Genomic DNA, 23,497 nt, shown 5'->3' on the forward strand with positions numbered 1-23,497 from the left:
CTTTTCTCCATTGTATACTCTTGCCTCCTTTATCAAAAATAAGGTGATCATATGTGCGTGGGTTTATCTCTGGGCTTTCTATCCTGTTCCATTGATCTATCTTTCTGTTTTTGTGCCAGTACCATAATGTCTTGATTACTGTAGCTTTGTAGTATAGTCTGAAGTCAGGGAGCCTGATTCCTCCAGCTCCATTTTTCTTTCTCAAGATTGCTTTGGCTATTCGGAGTCTTTTGCATTTCCATACAAATTGTGAAATTTTTTGTTCTTGTTCTGTGAAAAATGCCATTGGTAGTTTGATAGGGACTGCACTAAATCTGTAGATTGCTTTGGGTAGTAGAGTCATTTTCACAATGTTGATTCTTCCAATCCAAGAGTATGGTATATCTCTCCATCTGTCTGTATCATCCTTAACTTCTTTCATCAGTCTTTTAGTTTTCTGCATACAAGTCTTCTGTCTCTTTAGTTAGGTTTATTCCTAGGTATTTGATTCTTTTTGTTGCAATGGTAAATGGGAGTGTTCCCTTAATTTCTCTTTCAGATTTTTCATCATTAGTGTACAGGAATGCAAGAGATTTCTGTGCATTAATTTTGGATTCTGCAACTTTACCAAATTCATTGATTAGCTCTAGTAGTTTTCTGGTAGCATCTTTAGGATTCTCTGAGTATAGTATCATGTCATTGTCAAACAGTGACAACTTTACTTCTTTTCTGATTTGGATTCCTTTTATTTCTTTTTCTTCTCTGATTGCTGTGGCTAAAACTTCTCAAACTATGTTGAATAAGAGTGGTGAGCCTGGGCATCCTTGTCTTGTTCCTGATTTTAGAGGAAATGGTTTCAGTTTTTCACCATTGAGAACGATGTTGGCTGTGGGTTTGTCATATATGGCCTTTATTATGTTGAGGTAAGTTCCCTCTATGCCTACTTTCTGGAGAGTTTTTATCATAAATGGGTGTTGAATTTTGTCGAAAGGTTTCTCTGCATCTGTTGAGAAGATCATATGGTTTTTCTCCTTCAATTTGTTAATATGGTGTATCACGTTGATTGATTTGTGTATATTGAAGAATCCTTGCATTCCTGGAATAAACCCCACTTGATCATGGTGTATGATCCTTTTAATGTGCTGTTGGATTCTGTTTGCTAGTATTTTGTTGAGGATTTTTGCATCTATATTCATCAGTGATATTGGCCTGTAGTTTTCTTTCTTTGTGACGTCCTTGTCTAGTTTGGGGTATCTTCTAATTCTTTTTATTTGAGTCTTCTCCCTTTTTTTCTTGATGAGTCTGGCTAATGGTTTATCAATTTTTTTTTATCTTCTCAAAGAACCAGCTTTTAGTTTTATTGATTTTCCTATCATTTCCTTTATTTCTTTTTCATTTATTTCTGATCTGATCTTTATGATCTCTTTCCTTCTGCTAACTTTGGGGTTTTTTTGTTCTCCTTTCTCTGATTGCTTTAGGTGTAAGGTTAGATTGTTTATTTGAGATTTTTCTTGTTTCTTGAGGTAGGATTTTATTGCTATAAACTTCCCTCTTAGAACTTCTTTTGCTGCATCCCGTAAGTTTTGGGTCATCATGTTATCATTGTCATTTGTTTCTAGGTTTTTTTGGATTTCCTCTTTGATTTCTTCAGTGATCTCTTGGTTATTTGTAGGGTATTTTTTAGCCTCCATGTGTTTGTATTTTTTACAGTTTTTTTCCTGTAATTGATATCTAGTCTCATAGTGCTGTGGTTGGAAAAGATACCTGATATGATTTCAATTTCTTTAAATTTACCATGGCTTGATTTGTGACCCAAGATATGATCTATCCTGGAGAATGTTCAATGAGCACTTGAGAAAAGAGTGTATCCTGTTGTTCTTGGATGGAATGTCCTATAAATATCAGTTACGTCCATCTTGTTTAATGTATCATTTAAAGCTTGTGTTTCCTTATTTATTTTCATTTTGCTTGATCTGTCCATTGGTGAAAGTGGGGTGCTAAAGTCCCCTACTATGATTGTGTTACTGTTGATTCCCCCTTTTATGGCTGTTAGCATTTGCCTTATGTATTGAGGTGCTGCTCTGGTGGGTGCATAAATGTTTACAATTGTTATATCATCTTCTTGGATCGATCCCTTGATCATTATGTAGTGTCCTTCTTTGTCTCTTGTAATAGTCTTTATTTTAAAGTCTATTCATGTTTTCCACAGATGCAGGGTACACCAAGTTGATGGTGGAGATTTAATCCGCTGCTTCTGAGGCTGCTAGGAGAGATTTCCCATTCTCTTCTTTGTTTGCACGGTTCCTGGGGTTCAGCTTTGGATTTGGCCCCACCTCTGCATCTAGGTCGCCCTCAGGCTTCTGCTCCCGCCCAGACACGATGTGGTTAAAGGAGCGGCTGATTAGGGGGCTCTGGCTCACTCAGGCCGGGGGGAAGGAGGGGTACGGAATGCGGGGCGAGCCTGCAGGGTCAGAGGCCGGCATGACGTTGCACCAGCCTGAGGCGCGCTGTGCGTTCTCCCGGGGAAGTTGTCCCTGGATCACGGGACCCTGGCAGTGGCGGGCTGCACAGGCTCCCGGGAGGGGAGGTGTGGACAGTGACTTCTGCTTGCACACAGGATTCTTGGTGCGTGCAGCCACAGCCTTAGCATTTCATGCCCCTTTCTGGTGTCTGAGCTCATAGCCGTGGCTCGTGCCCGTCTCTGGAGCTCGTTTAGGCTGTGCTCTGCCTCTGTGAGCATACAGGGAAGGAATCCCATCTCCTCGTGCACCCCGCAACAATGGTCTCTTGCATCTTAGGCATGTCCAGACTTTTTCCCGGACTCCCTCCTGGCTAGCCGTGGCGCACTAACCCCCTGCAGGCTGTGTTCACGCAGCCAACCAGAGTTCTCTCCCTGGGATCCGACCGAAGCCCAAGCCTCAGCTCCCAGCCCCCGCCCACCCTGGCGGGTGAGCAGACAAGTCTCTCGGGCTGGTGAGTGCTGGTTGGCACCAATCCTCTGTGCAGGAATCTCTCCGTTTTGCCCTCCGCACCCCTGTGGCTGTGCTCTCCTCCATGGCTCCGAAGATTCCCCCTGCCTAGCCCCTGTCTCTGCCATTGAAGGGGCTTCCTGGTGTGTGGAAACTGTTCCTCCTTCACAGCTCCCTCCCACTGGCGCAGGTCCCGTCTCTATTCTTTTATCTCTGTTTTTTCTTTTTTCTTTTGCCCTACCCAGGTATGTGGGGAGTTTCTTGCCTTTGGGGAAGTCTGAGGTCTTCTGCCAGCATTCAGTAGGTGTTCTATAGGAGTTGTTCCACATGTAGATGTATTTCTGATGTATTTGTTGGGAGGAAGGTGATCTCCATGTCTTACTCCTCCAGCATCTTGAAGGTCTCCCTGACTTGGATCATTCTAAATGATATAACCATATTCTGTCTTTAAATTTTTTTGATTTCAGGATGGAAATAAACATGAGACCCCTAAAAAATAGTTCCAACCTGGGACACAGTAAATAATCACGGACCATGCAGCGAAAGTTGGGGTTGACTCCCCCAAATCCTGCACAACTGGCCACCTAAGCTCATATGACAAACCCTATACTTATCCTGCCTTCATGTCTTCTCCACAGCTATGCCAAGAATATTAGCATTCTATAGCTCTATAGCTCCTTTGGGTTAAGGCCAATGTGAAGATACCTCTTACCCGGACTAGAAAGACATTAACTTAGACATTTTCTTATCTTCTACCTATGGATTCATTGCATGTAGAAAACTAGAATTTAAATATGTGGGATATAGGACATGTGAGTTTGTTTCATTGAGTGAACTAAATGTGAAAATATTTTGTAACTAGGACTCCTGGGTAGCTTGATATCACCAAGGGGAAGAAGACATGAAAAGAGGGAGGAGAAAAAATAAGGAACACTCAAGATTCATTTCCCTTATACCACACTAAATATAAGACACAAATGGCTATAATGATAATACTGATGACAGCCACCAGGCAGAGCAATGGAAATAATAATCACTTACACGTGTATGTTATTTCAGAGTCTGCAAAGAGCTTCCCCACTTCAATGGCTCCCTTTGACATTGGAATTGTTATTCCCATTCTATAGATGAAGTTTGGAGAGATTAAGTAATCTTCTCAAAGTAGCATTTAGGACTTGGCAGTACTAGGGCCCAAAGCCAGACTTCTCATTTCTAGTTTGCAGCCTGTTCTGCGAGACCATGTGAGAACCCTGGATCCTGAGTCCACAGTGCAGCATTCTAGTCCTTGCTCACCTCTTCAGTCTTGCGCATTTAGCCAAATAATTTATATTCTTCAAGCTTCTGTTTCTTTATAGCTAAATATTATCTACCCTCCTTTTCTTGTTGGATAAAATGAAACAGTATACAAGAAAATCTTTTATACACTGTGAAATGCTACATAAATGTGAGGAAGGTGTAACTAAGTCCAACTTAATGACTGATATTTCTGGGGCCTCACCTCAACGTATCCTTACAGTTTTTCCTCCCTTTTGTCTGGAAGAACAAAGAGTCTCCTTCTCTTCAAAGTTAAACCTTCCACCTGTGCTTATATGAGACCAGCAAATATTTATCAAGGGCTTACTGAGAGTCTATTGCCTCACTTAATGTCCATTATCATTTTACAGATAAAGAACTGAGGTTCCTAAAAGCTGAATAATTTACCCAAGATTATGCAAATTAAGTATTAGAGCCTAGGAAGTCCCATTTCAGAGCCTATGTCTTTAATCACTGTGCAATACTGCCTCCCCAATGACTCAGGCAACTTCTCTGTTTTCCCCCATTTCAGTTATCTATTACTGCATAACGATCCAGCCCCAAATTAAATGGCTTAAAACCAGTCCCCCTATTTGCACATGATTCTGCAATCTGTACTGAGTTCAACTGGGTCATTCTTCTGTTGACTTTGTCTGGAGTCACTCATGAGGCTCCAACCAGCTGGGAGCTTAACTGGGGCTGAGCCATCCCTTGTGGTTTCTCATCCTCCAGGGTTCTCTTCATGTGGCTGCTTATCATTCAGTGGTCTGGACCAGCCTCTAGTCCGAGCATTTTTATAGCATGGCAGATGGCTTCCACAGGAGGACAAATCCCACTTTGCAAGTGCTTCCCGGGCCTCTGCTGGCATCCTACTTGCTAATGTCCCTTTGGCCAGAACGAGTCACAAGGCCAAGGACAAAGTCACAGGGTATGAAACCCAGGAGGTGCAGGTCCCTGGAGGCCATGATGTTTACGTCTCCTCTCTTCCCATCTATCTTCTCATTCATTACTTATGTCTCCCCCTCAGCATAGAAAAGACTTGGAGGACCACATCTGAATACAAGTAAAAGTTTCCTGTGACTGCATTTCCCCTTTAGCTACCATCGCCATCTTACTCTCTTTCCTTTCATGGCCAACCATCTTATGAGTGGTCTACACTCACTGTCTTCACTCCATTACTGTCTATCTACTCCCCAGTCACTGGAGACTGGCCTCTACCAACACTGTTGCACCAAAAACACACTCCCTCAACTCTCCAGTAACCTCTGCATTTCCAAGTGCAGTGGAGAATCTCTAGACTTGTTTACTTTGACCTCTCTGTAACATTTAATGTTTTCTTTTTCTTATGCGACTCTCCTTTCTCTCATCCTTTGTGTGTTTAGTTCTTCCCATCCTCTAATGGCACCTAATGGTCTTCACTCACCAGGGTTCTGGCTCCTGCCCTCTGTTCTACTCACTGTATAGCTTTTCATGCGAAAAACACTCAAACTATACCTTTAGCCCCAAACTCTATGCTTACCTCCAGACTCATTCATTTAAGTATATCTCTACTCAAATCCAACAAGTCCAAAACGAATCATCTTTCTTCTAAAACTCTTATAATCTTTTATATTTGTATTACCACCACCCTTTACCCAGTTGCCCAAATTAGAAATGTGATAGCCCAAGACTCTTCCTTTGCTTCTTCCCACAGTATACAATTTGACGTTGTGTCTTATCTGTTCCGGCTTTAAATATTTCTCATAACTATCCAGTGGTATACTGGCAAATGTTTAGCTACCAGCTTTTGCAGGGGATGGGGGATGAGTAGCATTTGATGATTTCCATGGTGTAATCCTCCCACCATGGTTGATTTCAAGCTACTAATGTGACATCACTGAATAGAATTGGGAAGAGAAGTGCATTACCACACATTATATAGTATTTCCACCTACAGATACAACAGGCATAAATAACTTCAAGAGAGTAGTAGCAGTAAAAGTAGTAAAATAAGTATAAAATGATGAGCTCTGAGTATTTATTTCTTTTGTTTTTAATATAACTAAATTGTAAGTGTATATACTTTAATTTTCAGTGATGGCTTTGTTTAATAGCCAGCTCACCAAATTCCTGGAAATTTAACAACTGGCTCTCATGAGCCAGTACAAGCTGGATCTATCCTTCTCTTTCCTGTTCTCAAGACCAGAGGCAAAATTTAAGGCTCTGACCACCTGTCATCTTGATATTGCAATTCCTGCTAGTAAGTCTTTCTACTCATCTGTCCCCCACATCGCTGTCCCAAGGACCCTTTCTAACACTCAGATCTGATTATATCATTCCCCCACTTACAGTCATTGAAGTCCCATAGCTTTTCAACTGGAACTTAAAATTCCTAGTTTAATGCACAGAGACTTGCCTTGTTTTGAGCCTTATCTCCCTCTGCTTCACCCACTAACACCCTAGCAACTCAAACATATGCTGTCTCATGACTCTGGACCTTCCCCCATGCTGCTTCCACCCTCTAGATTGCCCTTCCATCTTTCACACAGCTAACTAGTACTGAGTGGTTTTTCAGATCTCAGGTCAAGAACTCCCTCCTCTGAAAGTCTTTTCTATACAGTGGCAGTATAGAGTACTGATTAGAACACGGACATAAAACCAAACAGCTAGGTCTCTAATGTCGGTTCTGCCACTTAACTGAGTAACCTTGAACACGTTACTTAACCTTAGTTTCCTTACTAATAAAATGATGAAAATAAAGTGTTACCTTGTAGAATTGTTGGGAAGATTCAAAGAGTTACTATGTGCAAAACCCTCAGAACAGTGCCTATAACTTAAGCCCTTAGGACTCAGTAAATGTTAGCAATATTAACTACCTAACTGTAAATGCTTCTTATCCGTATTTCCACAGCACTATGTACATACTCATCACATAATACTAAATCACTGATTTACTTGACTTCCTCGTTTGTAACTCTTCAGACAGGAACCATGTGGCCCTGTGCTTAGGCAGTGTCTAGTAAGTGCTCAATAAATGAATAAGAGAGTAGATGAGTGACGCAAGCTCTGGCCAACTGGGCACATGTTTCTTTTTGACTCATTCAGCTGCATTAGATTTAAGAAAGTGAAGGGAATTTGTGAGATCCTATGATCAAATCAAAGGGAAATATTTTCTCAAGTTTAATTAGCTATACATAGTGCTATAAAAACTAAAATCAGAAGGAAATTAGTTTTAAAACCCACAATGTTTTTGCTGATTTTTGCTTCCTCTTTATGTCGCTACCATTTATAAGAAATGTGCTAACGGTGCCTTAGCCTAATTCCATTGTTATTTGTGATGGACGTAGGAAAGACTCCTCGAGTTAAAGGGAGCTTTGGTAAATGTGTGGGCAAAAGAGACTCTAAACGTCCACTGGAAAATTATTCTGACCTCACAGCAAAAATTAAATTCTATTATTTTCTGAGGCTCTAAGTTGTTTATCTAAGAATCGCAATTTGACTTTTATGGAAAATGAAAAAAGAAAGAAGAAAGATGTATTGACCATCTCCTAGGTATCAGGCATTTTTACAAATACTATTTCTTCTAATCTTCACAAAACTGAATTAGATGTTGTATTAGGGTTCTCCAGGGTGGCAGGGAATAGATATGTGTTTATGTTTATGTTTATATATAGAGAGAGATTGAGTATAAGAAATTGGCTCATTCAACTATATACACTGATAAGGTTCCATGATTTGGCTTCTGCTAGCTGGAGACCCAGTAAGCATGGTGATCTCATGTAACTGTGCAGTTCTAGTCTGAAGGCCTGAGCACCAGGAACTGATGGTATGTGTTCCAGACCAAGGGCAGGAGAAGACCAACGTTCTCGCTCAAACAGGGAGGCTGAGAGAGCAAATTCTCCCTTATTCCAACTTTTTGTTGGCCCTCAACAGATCTGATGAAGCCCACCCACACTGGAAGGGCAATCAGCTTTATGCAGTCTACTGATTCAAATGCTAATCTCTTCTGGAAACACCTTCACAGACACATCTAGAAATAATGTTTAACCAGATACCTGGGCATCCCACAGGCCAGTCAAGTTGTCACATAAAATTAACCATCACAGACGTTATCCCCATTTTCAGATGGGGAATCTGAGGTTCAGAGGGTTAAGTAATTTTCCAAAGATTACATGGATGGCAAGTTTGGGTTCAAGTTCAAATACATGTGTTTCTAATCCCAAAGCACCACGTTCCTTCTACTAAGACAGTAAGTCTAACTCAGGTGAATTTGCCCTCCAGGGTCACTTGGCCATGTCTAAAGACATTTTTGGTTGTCATAACTGGTGGGGATTGAGGGACTTGCTACTGACATACAATGGGTAGAAGTTAGGGATGCTGCTAAACATCCTACGATGCCCAGGACGGCCCTCACAACTGAAAATTATGCAGCCCAAGATGTTAATAGTGCCAAGGTAAAGAGACCCTGCCTGAAACTATACTATATTAATGGTTTTCCAAAACAGTAGACTAGTAATAATATGCTGATCTAAAATATAAATGACTAGAGTTCCATAAACCTAATAAATACTGGTGAAAAGAGTGAATGAACGTTAAATTCTAGATTATGATTTATTTTAATAGCCTCACCTACCTTGGAAAATTTGGGAAGAATAAGTGATGGGTACATGGGAAGGTACTTTGAAAAGGGAGACAATTTCTAGGTCCAGACAAAAACAAAATATTGTTCAAGAAAAGAAACGTAAGTATTATTCAACACAAGAAACTGCTACTTGGCTCAGCTATGAAGAATATTTACCTTGTCATGATGTCAAATAGTGATTTAAATAAGAATTGTGATACAATTATTTTAGGAAGAGGGGGAGGGGAAGGAGGGGAAGAAGAGTACTGTGTGCATGTGTGCATGTGTGTGTGAAGTGAGAGCTGTTACAGTATTAAATTAGTTGAATAATGTTAAATATTAAGATATTTGTAAATACCCACTTAAGCATTTATTTTAAAATATTGAGTAACTAGCAGAAGAAATTCCTCACTTTCTTTATAAACATCAAAGTAATATTTAAAGCTCTATGCATGTATTTATATATAAAGCTATGACTCTAAAAAATCATTTGAGGGCTTCCCTGGTGGCGCAGTGGTTGAGAGTCCGCCTGCCGATGCAGGGGACACGGGTTCGATCCCCGGTCCGGGAAGATCCCACGTGCCGCAGAGAAGCTAAGCCCGTGTGCCACAACTACTGAGCCCGCATGCCACAACTACAGAAGCCTGCGCGCTAGAGCCTGTGCTCCGCAACAAGAGAAGCCACGGCAATGAGAAGCCCGTGCACCGCAACAAAGAGTAGTCCCTACTCGCTGCAACTAGAGAAAGCTCGTGCACAGCAATGAAGACCCAACGCAGCCAAAAATAAAAGAAATAAATTAATAGAAACAAAACAAAACAAAGACAGGTTCTGCCAAACACAGCTGGGCCAAAAAATCAAGGAGTCATTCTCAGAGGGACATGATTGGGTAAAAACTGTCATTGATCGGTCTTTTCAGACATGTTAGTCCACAAGGACAACAATTGCCTTTAAATACAAAGGACAGTATCAAGTTCAATATTTGCTAAGCAGAGTATCTTTTAATCTTTTACAAGGAAATTTTACCCACTACTGCTAATTATCTTCTTGGTTTACAGGTCTAGAAAAATGAAGTCTGTGATTTTTTTCCTATTCATTTTGGAAACTGCAGTTGCAATCCCGGTAAATATCCTTTCTTCTATTGTTACATCTCTCCTTCCTGACATTCAATTTAGAAATCCTCCATTTAAAAGAAAATGTTCTTCAGCTTGCACTATTTACTTAGTAGCATGTTAATCATACCACTTATGAGGTGCTTTTGATTTTATATAGCCCTAAATTTTTAAGAAATAAATCAGGGACCACCCTCCCTAAATAAATAAATAAATAAATAAAATGTTCTTATAGAATGGTTTGAAGTTCTCTTTTTTAATTTTTTTATGTTTATTGGCATATAGTTGACTCACAATGTTGTGCTAGTTTCAGGTGTACAGCAAAGTGAATCAGTTATACATACATACATGTCCACTCTTTTTTAGATTCTTTTCCCATCTAGGCCATTATGTCAGTCCCAATCTCCCAATTTATCCCTTCCCCACCTTACCCCCCTGGTAACCACAAGTTTGTTTTCTACATCTGTAACTCTATTTCTGTTTTGTAGATAAGTTCATTTTTATTTTAATCAAATTATTTTTTTCCCAAGCAAGGAATGAATGACTAGTAAAAATGAAATAAGGTACTTAAAAAATATATATTTCTTGGGAATTCCCTGGTGGTCCAGTGGTTAGGAATCCATGCTTCCACTGCAGGGGGCCTGGGTTCGATCCCTGGTTGGGGAACTAAAATGCTGCAAGCCGCGAGACACAACAAAAAAAAGGTCAACAAAAAATATATTTCTTTAAGAGCTAACAGGTTCTATAAGATACAAGTATGCAGCTGAAAGTGTTGACTAACAGTCTATTAGCCAGGGAATATGCCCAAATACCAAAGAGAACAGGAAGAAATAAATTCTCCTATGGAAGCTCACCAGGCTAATATGAAAAATCTAAGAAATTAGTATGAGAAATCTAGGAGCAAATACCCACACTCGCCAGCAGCATTTTCTTCAAGATCAATACATACTGGCTGAGTAATTCTGAGTCTATCATGAAAGCAGGACCCAATAGGTTAGGGATAGGAAATGATATGGTAACCATAAAACAGCTCCTAACTCACACTTGGGGGTACGTCCAAGCAAACATGCTGAAAGCAGACAGGACCAGAACTTTCTTTTCTTCACAGCCAGATATACTAGCCCCACCATTCCCACTGCAATAAATCAGCCACACACAAATCAGATCATCTGAGACCATGTCAGCAGCCTCAAAATACCTGAAAGTTGTCTTTGTTGATTTAATGGGACCGTAGCTTGGATGGTCATTTGGATATCTCCCAAAGGATCCATATCATCCTTAATCAGACTAAAGGATTTGTGCCATTTTTTCCTTTTCACCAAATGGATGAATCGACCTCCTTGAAATAGACAAAGCAAGTTATCTCTTGTTCCTTCTCTCCTTCCCTCTCTACTACGTCTAAGAGTCTGTCCTTGCTTTTGTTGTTGTTTAAAGATTTATTTATTATTTATTTATATATTTTATTTATTTTTGACTGCGTCGGGTCTCAGTTGCAGCACGCGGGATCTTTCTTTTTGGTGCACGGGCTTCTCTCTAGTTGTGGCGTGCAGGTTTTCTCTTCACTAGTTGTGTGGTGCGTGAGCTCCAGGACACGGGGGCTCTGTAGTTTGCGGCACATGGGCTCTAGGTGAGGCGTGTGAGACAAAATTGTTCATTGGTTAGTGAAAAGTTGCTCTTCCCCACTGGCATACTCCATTTTTTTTTTTTTTTTAAGATTTATTTATTTATTTTCTTTTTGGCTGCATCAGGTCTTAGTTGCGGCACTTGGGCTCTTCGTTGTGGTACTCAGACCTCTCTCTAGTTGTGGCGTGGGCTCTGCAATTGTGGCATGCCGGTTCCAGAGCGCATGGGCTCTGTAGTTAGCGGCACATGGGCTCTAGTTGAGGTGTGTGAGCTCAGTAGTTGCTACACGCGGGCTTAGTTGCCCCGCGGCATGTGGGATCTTAGTTCCCTGAGCAGGGATCGAACACATGTACTCTGCATTGTAAGGCAAATTCTTTACCACTGGACCACCAGGGGAGTCCCTGTCCTTGTTTTTTGGATAGCTTCTGGTTGACAGATGTGTCAGCAAGGATAAACACCATGCCACCCAGACCAAGTAGCTCTTAGAAAAAAGAATTTGTGAGCACTGCTAAGAATCATGCTTAAGCAACGAGGAGCTACTCCAGCTGTAATTATAAATTCTCCTCTGAGATTACAGAAGTGGAATAATTAATATGTTCAGCACAGAGACAAGTTCCCACAGGACCATTGTTTTCTCTTGAAAATGCGGTTTGCCCTTGCAGCTGTTGCCACTATGTAAACAAGCATCAAAAGGGTCTTTGAACTAAATGTTTGAATGACACGCCTGCATATAGACATGTTCCAGATGTTTCCCTGCTAGGAAAATTTTTTTCATAGACTCAGTCCCGTGCTAAAAATCTAAGTATCGGGCTTCCCTGGTGGCGCAGTGGTTGAGTGTCTGCCTGCCGATGCAGGGGACACGGATTCGTGACCCGGTCCTGGAGGATCCCACATGCCACGGAGCGGCTGGGCCCGTGAGCCATGGTCACTGAGCCTGCACATCCGGAGCCTGTGCTCCGCGGCGGGAGAGGCCACAACAGTGACAGGCCCGCGTACCGCAAAACAAACAAACAAACAAAAAAAACTAAGTATCTTCTCAAAGGATATACCTGTTAAAAATCTTGTATCATTTTCCCTGCCTGCCTGAATTCTCCAGAAATAAGTGAGTTCTGTATGGTTCGGAGAAACCACACAGATTTCCAGAGGGTATGTTGTTACATGTGGAGAGAATAATGAAACAGAATTTCACTTTCTGAAAATTTCTGAAAGATGAACTGCTGTGTTTCTGAAAGATAAGCTGTTGCATTTCTTCCAGCTTGCTGAGGGGGAGTGGAGGAAGAAGGGTGCAGAGACAGGGAGCAGTTCTCCATTAATAAGCCGAAAGTCTCCTCCACTATTATCCTCCATCAGGCCCCTGCCAGCAACTTGCCAAACTGGCCACCGTTCTTTCCCCATGCGCCTCTTAAAAATGGCCTCTCTGGAAATTTTTTCAAATATGATTATTCCTTTTAGTTTAAAAGGTAATAAGAAGCAAGAGAAGAAACCACATCTAAAATAAATCCTGGGGGTGGAGGGATGAATTGGGAGATTGGGACTGACATATATACACGACTATGTATAAAATAGGTAACTAATGAGAACCTACTGTAGAGCACAGGGAACGCTACTCAATGCTCTGTGGTGACCTAAATGGGAAGGAAATCTTAAAAAGAGTGGAGATATGTATACGTAGAACTGATTCACTTTGCTGCACAGCAGAAAATAACACAACGCTGTAAAGCAACTATACTCCAATAAAAATTAATAAAACAATACAGGACTTCCCCAGCAGTCCAGTGGTTAAGACTCTGCCTTCCAATGTAGAAGGCGTGGGTCTGACCCCTGGTCAGGGAAATAAGATCCCACATGCTGTGGGGTGTGGCCAAAAACTAACTAACTAAATAAATAATAGAATAGAATAGAATAGAATAAAATAGATAACCAACAAGGACCTACTGTATAGCACAGGAAACTCTGCTCAGTATTATGTAACAACCTAAATGGGAAAAGAATTTGAAAAAGAATAGATACATGTATATGTATAACTGAATCACTTTGCTGTACACCTGAAACGAACACAACATTGTTAATCAACTATACTCCAATATGAAATAACAACTTTAAAAAAGTAATTTATATTTCACTTTAAAATTAAATCAATCAATAAAATCCTGTACTCCACGACTTTCTTTACATTATATAATCAGCACTACAGGACCTGGTAATGGAGTAAAGACAAGTCAATTCAAATAAAATCTGAATTTTATACTTATACCTGGACCTGTCTGACATGAGTGCTCACAGTACCTCTCTAATAAAGATCTGTGATGAATTCCTGCCTAAGAGATCAGACAGTTCATATTATTACCACTGTGTGATATTACTACTAGCAATAGTAATTTTTCACTTGGGTTACCCCTTAAAATTCACAAAATGTCTTGTATACACATAGGCTTATCTTGGTATTTCTGCTCACCGCACCTTGAGAGATGAGAGAGTACAGATGAACAATTTGTCAAACCACCACACGTAGTAAATAGCAGAGTCAAGACTTGAAGGAAGGTCTCTTATCTCTACGTCCAGTTGTTCAACTTCTCCATCATGTATCACCGCCCAGCTCTTCATCTATGCCTCCAGTCTTGCAAGAAATAGAGCTATTCCTATAAAGGAAATAATACTCCATAGCTGTTCAGCCCTACTAGACTTGGTGTCCTGTTTCATACAGTTTTTCAATTAGTTCAAGATTAAATTATTTTTTTACTACATGATTTCCTGGTGAATATAAGACTGATAGAGCTAGGAAAGTATGCAAAAATTGAATAAAGGGTTTATAACTTTTTCTGCTTATTATCAGTGAGTACTTAAAAGTTAATTTAAGAAAATGCACACGTGCTATAGCCTATGGTTAATTTGATTTCAACTTTATGCTAAACAACATTTTTCAAAATTATAAAGTACAAATGCTTTGTAAAAGTTTGAAAAACACAGAAAATAATTCCAAAAATCAAAGGTTGCTATGATTGAAATCATTTTGGCCCTATCTTCCCCCATTCTCTGCATATATAACTCTTTCTTCATCATGATTGGGAATTTGTTTTCACTTAAGATTATATTCTGACTATTTGCTTGTATCTTTAAAAATTCTAGAGAATATCTTTTAACTGATGTTATAAATGAAATATATTACTACTAACAATGATGACAAGAAAAAAGTAGCTAGAAATTTTAAACAACATTTAGGCATGAATAACAAACCAGTTTTTAATTTTTTTCAGACACAAGCAAGGTTCCTATCTGATCATTCCAACCCAACTGCTGATTCCCTGAGTTCCTTCCAACAGGCTGAAATGTTGGTAACATCTGAGCACACTGCAATCCCCACTGTAAGGGCCGAAGATGCAGAAAATGAAACTGAAGTATCCATAGAAGACCATCCCACTCATAAGGTAAAAGTAACATGGTTATACTAGTACAGACTTTTGTCTCTCAATGTCTCAATTCTAAAGCGTGGTCAAAGAGACTACCTGATTCACTCTAAGTTTAATTTTTTTTAAGATGATGATCACATCAACTGCCTCCAATCTCTAACAGAATTGTAAGGATTAATGAGTTTTACTTCTTGGGCTGAAGTGCTACATAATTGTTTTATTTCAAAAAATTCAAGTTCAGGTTAAACTTGTAGCTATCGAATGTGAAGAACATCAAAAGTAAGTTTATAAGACATTATGTGAAGAAAAAGAATTAAGAAATATTCAATGTTGGCTTATGAATTGTAAATATGATGTAGATATGACATAATCATTTGTTTCAAGGATAAACTTTTTTCTCTTTAGCCTGAAAAATCTTCAGTACTAAAGTCAGAGGAGGAAAACCATGACCAGTCAGCAGATCAGGACCAGAGTTACAGCCAACACCTGGGATTACAGGATCAAGAGAAAAGTGAAAGTGACTTAACTGAGAATTTGGAGTATACACCAACTGAAGGTACACTGGACCTAAAAGAAGATATGAGTGAGCCTCCACAGGAAAAACTCCCCGAGAGATTCCTTGGTCATGATGTTAGTTCCATTGTAGATTCTAATCAACAAGAAAGCATCACAGAGACAGAGGAAAACCGAGGACAACCTATAAATGACGCACATCCTCAGTTGAACGGAAGCAGCAAACATAGCCAAGACCTAAGTGTTCAAGGAAACCAAGAGCAGGGTCCAAATATCCCAAATGGAGATGAGGGAGAGCCAGGTAAAATTGGTACCCACAATGATAACCAAGAAAGGGAGAGAGAAGTTCCCGAGCAGCATTCTACCAGCAATCAGGAAGAAGACAGTACACAGTCTGATGATATTTTGGAAGAGTCCTATCAACCAACTCAAGTAAGCAAGATGCAGAAAGATGAATTTGAACAGGGTGGCCAAGAACAAGAAGAGGAAAACTCCAATGCAGAAATGGAAGAGGAAACTGCATCAAAAATCAGTAAGCCCAATCAAGATAAAGAATGGCAGAGCCGAGAAGGACAGCCTGGCCTTGAAGTTATCAGCAACCATGAGGAGATGGACAAAAAGACTCTTTCTGAGCCTTTGCTGGTGGAGCCTACGGATGGTAACATCGTGCTCAGAAATCATGGGACTGATGATGACGGCGATGATGGCCCCAGGCACAATGCGAGTGAGGAGTACTTCAACCCAAGCGAGGCTTTCCTGGAGAATGAAAGAGCTCAATCCAATTACTATCCCATCGAGTATGAGGAGCAAAGAGAAAAAGCACGTGAGAATGAGAGTGTAGATACCAGCGAACCTGTAGAAAACCGAGGGGTGAGATTGTTTACAATGGTGCTTGTCCGATAAAGTGGTTAGCTTTTCAGAAAACAGCCATGACCTTTCTCTGTGCTCCTGCAATCCCTTGTGCTCATCTCTTAGCACATTACTAAAATATATTATAATTATTTATTTTTCTCTACATCTCCATCATTAGTCTGAAAATGCCTGTTTTATTTGGGTTCCCCTAGAAGCATATCCTGGATTTTAGTGCAGTTTGTTTGAGGAGTTCAGGGAACAAAGGAAGCTAACCAACGGTACATAATTAAAGCCATGGAAAGCACATTCCTCTGAATTAGCCCCTTTGGAGAGTGAGGGACCTATGGCTTTTATATAAGCTGAGGATTACTAGGAGAGGTGTGAATTCCCCAGCACTTCCAGTCTGTCCTTGAGCGGGCCATATAGAGTGTCGTGGTTTTCCAGGCACAGAGATGCAGATACCGGCAGTTGAACGTCCCTGGCACTAACTAGAGTGGTAAATTCTGATAGATAAGAGGGATGGGAGGCATGACTACTGCTGCTCTCATGCCTTGATAGCAGGTGCCAGGCCATAGTCAAGTTGATCACCAATGTCTAGCAAAATGCCTCTAACATAATAACGTAAGAGATACAGCAATGTTTATTGATTTAGCTATAAAGGCAAAGAACAAAGACTTCAGCTACAGCTTTATGAAGCAAACACACACCAAAATGATAATCGGGAAACGGCAACAGGGTGAGGGAAGGGAAGAAACGTATTGCTATTTGGTTGTTTAATCATTTGGGCTTTCATGCAAAACTCTGGCAGCCACCCACCAGGAGCACCTAGCACAGCTTTTGGTGGGCAAGGTGAATACTAACTTCGATTCCTGAGAACTCTGCTGCCATTCTAAGGCAGGAGTTTTCTTACATTTTAGAAACCTGGTAAGAAACGTTTCCCAATAGCGTCACAGAGATTACTAATGTAATCATGTCTTAACTATAGAACCACATGGTAATACCACATTTCTACTGTTTTCCCAAACCAAAGGGGAGGTTCCAACTTCGCTTCTGATGTTAGTTCCAATGTTTATTGGGTAATCCCCAGAGATATAGCACTGAACCCAGTTCATAAAGATAGAAATGGCTCCTGTTCTCAGAGGGTTACTGTCTATTTCCACGGCTGCGGCTGGTGTCTTCTCCTTCTGAAATCTGAAACGATTGGAGTATGAAAAGATCTGTGAAGGTACGCACAGTGGAAATATAAATTATGTAAAGGCTTTCCCTAAAATAGACTTCAACTTCTGCTCTTGTTATTATAAAGGCCAAGAAAGCAGAAAGCTCACTGAATAAAGATGACCGTTCAACTGAAGGCAACACAAGGGTGCACAGTGTCGGTGAGTACGGGCTAAGCAAGCAGTCTGTGACTATATGAGGAGAGAGACGGAATGGGCTATGTTGGGCTATCCCCACGCCTTCATTTGTGACTACTGCACAGAATTTTTCCTCTCCCCACTCCTCCCCAAGGAAATGCTCCCATAAATTGTTGACATTCTCGTGTGCACATTTGATCTACAACTGTGGTAACTGTTTACAAACTGGAAATCCGGTTACAATGTTATTGCAAAAGCTAGAATTCTTTTTCTCTAAGTCCTTTTGCTTCGAAGAAGAAAAATTGATTCTACCTTATTTACACTCAAATCCATAACTTAGAATTGAGATCCCATATTTAATAAAGACCTAATTCTTTTTTTGCGGTACCTGGGCCTCTTACTGTTGTGGCCTCTCCCGTTTTGGAGCACAGGCTCCAGATGCGCAGGCTCAGTGGCCATGGCTCACTGAGCCCAGCCGCTCCGCGGCATGTGGGATCTTCCCGGACCAGGGCACGAACCCGCATCCCTTGCATCGGCAGGCGGACTCTCAACCGCTGCACCACCAGGGAAGCCCAAGACCTAATTCTTAATCACGTACCCCAGTCACAAAATTTTGAATTTTAACCATAAAAATCCTCGTGGCTTATTTAACTTTTGACCAACTTGCACAGCACTGCTCTGTAGACGTCAGACTATGACCATTGCCGGCAGGTCAAGAAAAGTTGCTTGTTCTTTTTAAATCCCCAATCCAAACTGCAAAGAAATCTAGACTATTATGCAAAATAGTCTGGAGCCAGAGGGTCCCACCTGAAAATTAACGCATCCATTAAAAAGGCTTCTAATGTTTTCCCAAATTTTCTCTTATTCATGGAAATGGAACTGTCTGGATGAATTTGAGTTTACGTAATCACTTTAGCTTTGTCCATGTTTCCTGTCTAAACTTTTCTGTTAGATTCTTGCATGAGCTTCCAGTGTAAAAGGGGACACGTCTGCAAGGCTGATCAACAGGGAAAACCCCACTGTGCTTGCCAAGATCCAGCGACTTGTCCTCCTACAAAACTCCTTGACCAAGTAAGGCTTCTACAAAATGGTCTTTAAGGAACATCAAACAGTTAGTGATTTGAATGAAAGTAATTTGCAGTTGAAATCTTTTGTTAAAGAAAAAAAGTGAATGCCCAGGTTATCATCTAATATTTAAACAACAGTCAATAGAAACAGCAGTTCATTAGACAGACTTTGAGGAACAGAGTGTTTTCCCAATGAACATTCCCAAGCCTGAGGTTTTTCTCCTACTTGTCTTTCTTAGGTTTGCGGCACTGACAACCAGACCTATGCCAGCTCCTGCCATCTCTTTGCTACTAAGTGCAGATTGGAGGGGACCAAAAAGGGGCACCAACTGCAGCTGGATTACTTTGGAGCCTGCAAATGTAAGAGTCTAACCACCACTGCTGAAAGTGTTCTGGGTGAATCTGAATTATATACATATACGTATGTACTCATATATATGCAGGCAACAATAGCAAGAAGTTCATGTAGCTCTGAATCCAGGCTGCTCATTAAAATAACTGGGAAGACTTTTTTAAAAATTGGAAGAATAATGTCCAGGCTTTAACTGTAAGAGATTCTGATTTAATTGGACTGGGTTGGAACCTTGGCATTGTTTTTTCACTTGTTTTCAAAGTAACCGAGACAATTGTAATGTGCGTCAGCGTTCAGAACCGCTATGATAATGTTATCCGCTTAATAACTGAGATGAATCATTGGAATTTTGTTCAATTAGTCGTCCTCTTCCAAAAGCTAAGCCTTTGCCAAGAAGTTTTAGTGACAGCATAGTCCTCCAGAAGTTTTAGAAATTGTCTTCCTTCCCCAGGATACTCTCAATTGTGTTTGGATCTCCTGGTCGCTAAGTGATTCTCCACATTAGCAGTGCTCACTAACCTCGCCTGTCTTTCCAGACACATGAGAGGATTCAGTTTCTCAGCCCCCTTGATGTTAGATGCAGCCATATGAGTTGCTTTGTCCAGTGAAATGTGAGCAAAAGTCATCCATGGGAGCTCTGGACAGAGCATTTAAGAGCTGGTGTATGGCTCTCCATGCCGTCTTCACCTCGTGTTGAGATGATGCTGAATGGCGGTGTCTCCCCCATCCTGAGCCCCAGAGAAACAGATGAGCAGAACTCTCCTGCCAACTTATAGGGGGCATGTAGCAGGATGGAGAGATAAACGTTTGATGGGATGCACGACATACTAGTCAACACTGCTGTATATGGTGTATTTGAAAGTTGCTAAGAGAGTAGATCCTGACAGTTCTCACCACAAGGAAATAAAAAACTCAAGCTAACTATATGAGGTTATGAACGTTTAACTAAACTAATGATTTCTGTGGTAATCATTACACGACATATGTATGTCGTGTTATGAACGTTTAACTAAAGGTTATGAACGTTTAACTAAACTAATGATTTCTGTGGTAATCATTACACGACATATGTATGTCAAGTCATTATGCTGCACACCTTAAACTTACAGTGTGGTATGTCAGTTATATTTCAATAAACCTGAAAAAAAATGTTTGTTCCTTTAAGCCACTGGGATTTAACATTATTGCCACAGTATAAGCTAACTGCTGCCTTCTGCTCTTTTCTCCTAATAAATAGCTCTTGTGACCTCCACCTCTGAATTCCAACTCTCTGGTTCTAGAGTAGTGGTTCTCAGCCCTGGCTGCACATCACAATTGCTTCTGGAGCGTTTAAAACATCCTGATGCCCAGGCTCCACCCCTAGATCAATCAAATCAGGATTTCTTTGAAAGGAAGCTGGCATCTGGTATGTTTCTAAAACACTCCTGGCAATTCTGTTATGGCGCCGGGGTTAAGGACCACTGTTGTGATGGAGGGGCAGTGAGGATGCTGTCAGTCACCGGAAGTTGTCAAGTGTCCTGTTATGAGGACTTTCCTTGGGACCGGAGTAAGACCCCAAAATTAAAATCAATTTACTTTCTGCCTGGAACAGCTATTCCTGCTTGTACCGACTTTGAAGTGACCCAGTTTCCTCTAAGGATGAGAGACTGGCTCAAGAATATCCTCATGCAGCTTTATGAACCTAACCCTGAGCACGCTGGATATCTAAATGAGAAGCAGAGAAATAAAGTAAGTTATCCACGCCAGCTACCTAAGCGTCTGTCTACAGGGCTTGAGGAAAAAATCGTCAGGGGAGGGGTGCGGGGGGGCGGGGGGGGGAAGGGCGGGGGAGGGGTATATCAGCCCTTCCTCTGCATATCAGAAAACCACACCTGGTTAACACCCATGGATTAACAGAATAGTAGTGGTCATTATTCACGCCTCAAAGTTTGGGACACAGTCAAACCACCCGATTCAGACACGCAGGGCAGGGGCCTGAGCAAGAGATCTTGAACTCGTCCCTAGAGCAAACTCTGTTGACCAAAGTGAACCTCAGTTCAGCGTTTATATGTTCAGGCCCAGACATATTATTTAAATCTAAACGTGTTTTATGCCTTTACAGGCCAGACATAGATTTATGATATAAGGGCAATCCATTATTAACAATGTCAGTAGTATATTAAGATTAAAAAGTGCAGAATATTAATCCTAGAAGTTCCCAGGGAAAAATCATTCATCAGATAGTTACTGGGGGTAACCAGGTACCTGGAATTGATTTACATGCTGGAAATACAGCAAGGGACCAAACAAAAATCTCTGCCTTCATGAGCGTACATTCTAGGCAAAGAGACGATATATACTTATATACACATGTATGCAAATATGAACACACATGCAAATGTATAAATATATGCGAATAAACATTTATGCAAATATGTTATGTCAGGTGGGATGAAAGATGCTATAAAGAAAAAAATAAAACATGTAGGAGGGTGTGCATTAACTGTGTCAAATGCTGTTTGCAGGTTGTTAAGATGGGGACTGAGAGTTGGCCCCTGATTTGACACATGACAGTCATAGTTGACCTTGACAGGAGCTGTTTTTGCAAGAGAAAAGCCTGAATGGATAGGGTTCAAAAGAGAATAGGAGGAATGATGTAAAAGCAGCAAGTATAGAAGACACTTTGCTGTAAAGGGGAAAAGTGAAATGGGTGGCAGGTGGACAGGAATGTGAGTTCAAGGGTCCTATCTACCAGCGGGAGGTGACAGAGGATGTTTGTATGCCTCTGGAAATAATCCAGTAAAGAAGGAAGGGTGCCCAACTGCCACAGGGTATTCTTGAGTAGATGAGAAGGGGTGAGCTTCTGAGCACCAGTGAGCGGCTGGGCTTAGTAGATGAGGAGCGAAGGAATTTCACGCATGGTGACAAGGAGGGAAATTGGTAGATGTATTCATGAGAACAAGTAGAAGATCTGTTCTGATTGCTTCCAGTTACTCGGTGCACTAATTGGTAACGTCACAAGCTGGTAGTTTTATATGCATTGCCCCTAAATAATTTCTATCCTCTCTCTTTAACAACACATTGCCACAGACAGCCTTGAGAGCATTAGATACAAAACAGGGAAATTTCAATGGGGGTGCCAAGCAGCATCACGCCAGGGCTGACCTGAGCCGCAGCAGGCACTGGATGCAAATACATAAAGGATTAAGAATGGAGTATGCCAGGACTTCCCCGGTGGTCCAGGGGTAAAAAAATCCGTCTTCCAATGCAGGGGACGCAGGTTTGATCCCTGGTCAGGGAACTAAGATCCCACATGCCGCGGTGCAACTAAGCCCGCGCGCCACAACTACTGAGCTCACGCGCCTCAACTAGAGCCCGAGTGCCGCAAACTACAGAGCCCATGCACCCTGGAACTGGCACGCCACAGCTGCAGAGCCCACGCCACAGCGAGAGAGAAGCCTGCGTACCACAACGAAGAGCCCACGTGCCTCAACTAAGACCCGATGCAGCCAAAAATAAGTTTAATTAATTAATAATAAATCTTAAAAAAAAAAAAGAATGGAGTATGCCAGTGGGGAAGAACAGAACTTTTCACCAACAAATGAACAATTTTGTCTAGGTCCGTTCAGTCCTTTTTATTAAAACCTTTTCATAGTTTTAAGAAATATGAGGAACATCACTTGGTTAAAAGATCAAACAAAGTCTTAAACTTCTTCTGAAAACCCCAGGGTTTTTTAAATGTTAGCTGTTATTCTATGCAGAAAGCTGTAGTGTTGATTAGAAGGCATGTAATTTGTTCTCAAATAACATTCTGGGTTTGTTTTCCTCTGTCATGTTAGGAATACTCTTCAAGTAAAGTTTAGCAAGTGATAATTCCTTTACACTTGTCTGATTCTCTAATGATCATCTCCCTTCCTAATCTCAGGTCAAGAAAATTTACCTGGATGAAAAGAGACTCCTGGCTGGGGACCACTCACTTGACCTCCTCTTAAGAGACTTTAAGAAAAACTACCACATGTATGTGTATCCGGTACACTGGCAGTTCAGTGAGCTGGATCAACATCCTAGGGACAGGTAAACACTTTCCACTTTCCCATTAACTAGGTCATCTCCCTGATACAATGTCTAGTTATCTATACCCAAGAATTCTAAACAGATTTACGAAACTTCCCAGTTCCATTTTAGAACACAGAAATGTCAAGCAAATACGGTTATGAGTCTAAACACAAAGCTGCTTTGAGGGACTTCCCTGGCCGTCCAGTGGTTAAGATTTCGCCTTCCAGTGCAGGGGGTGTGGGTTTGATCCCTGGGCAGGGAGCTAAGATCCCACATGCCTCGCAGCCAAAAAACCAAAACATACAACAGAAGCAATATTGTAACAAATTCAATAAAGACTTTAAAA

The 23,497-nt window shown here is 41.0% G+C and overlaps 1 protein-coding gene across 2 annotated transcripts in view; it reads left to right on the plus strand.

Moving 5' to 3' along the window:
* The window catches only part of SPARCL1 (SPARC like 1), a 53,460-nt gene that overhangs the window by 17,996 nt on the left and 11,967 nt on the right, over positions 1 to 23,497 (plus strand). For both annotated transcript variants that reach the window (XM_032633529.1, XM_032633528.1), the window contains exons 2-9: positions 9,897 to 9,960; positions 14,828 to 14,998; positions 15,386 to 16,363; positions 17,649 to 17,721; positions 18,650 to 18,768; positions 19,004 to 19,124; positions 20,708 to 20,844; positions 23,021 to 23,169. In XM_032633529.1, the coding sequence (XP_032489420.1) occupies positions 9,907 to 9,960; positions 14,828 to 14,998; positions 15,386 to 16,363; positions 17,649 to 17,721; positions 18,650 to 18,768; positions 19,004 to 19,124; positions 20,708 to 20,844; positions 23,021 to 23,169 (1,802 nt within the window). In that variant the 5' untranslated portion in view covers positions 9,897 to 9,906. The remainder of the gene's footprint in view (positions 1 to 9,896; positions 9,961 to 14,827; positions 14,999 to 15,385; positions 16,364 to 17,648; positions 17,722 to 18,649; positions 18,769 to 19,003; positions 19,125 to 20,707; positions 20,845 to 23,020; positions 23,170 to 23,497) is intronic.

The sequence above is a fragment of the Phocoena sinus genome, chromosome 5 (assembly GCF_008692025.1).
Source record: "Phocoena sinus isolate mPhoSin1 chromosome 5, mPhoSin1.pri, whole genome shotgun sequence".
In the NCBI taxonomy this organism is placed as follows: domain Eukaryota; kingdom Metazoa; phylum Chordata; class Mammalia; order Artiodactyla; family Phocoenidae; genus Phocoena; species Phocoena sinus.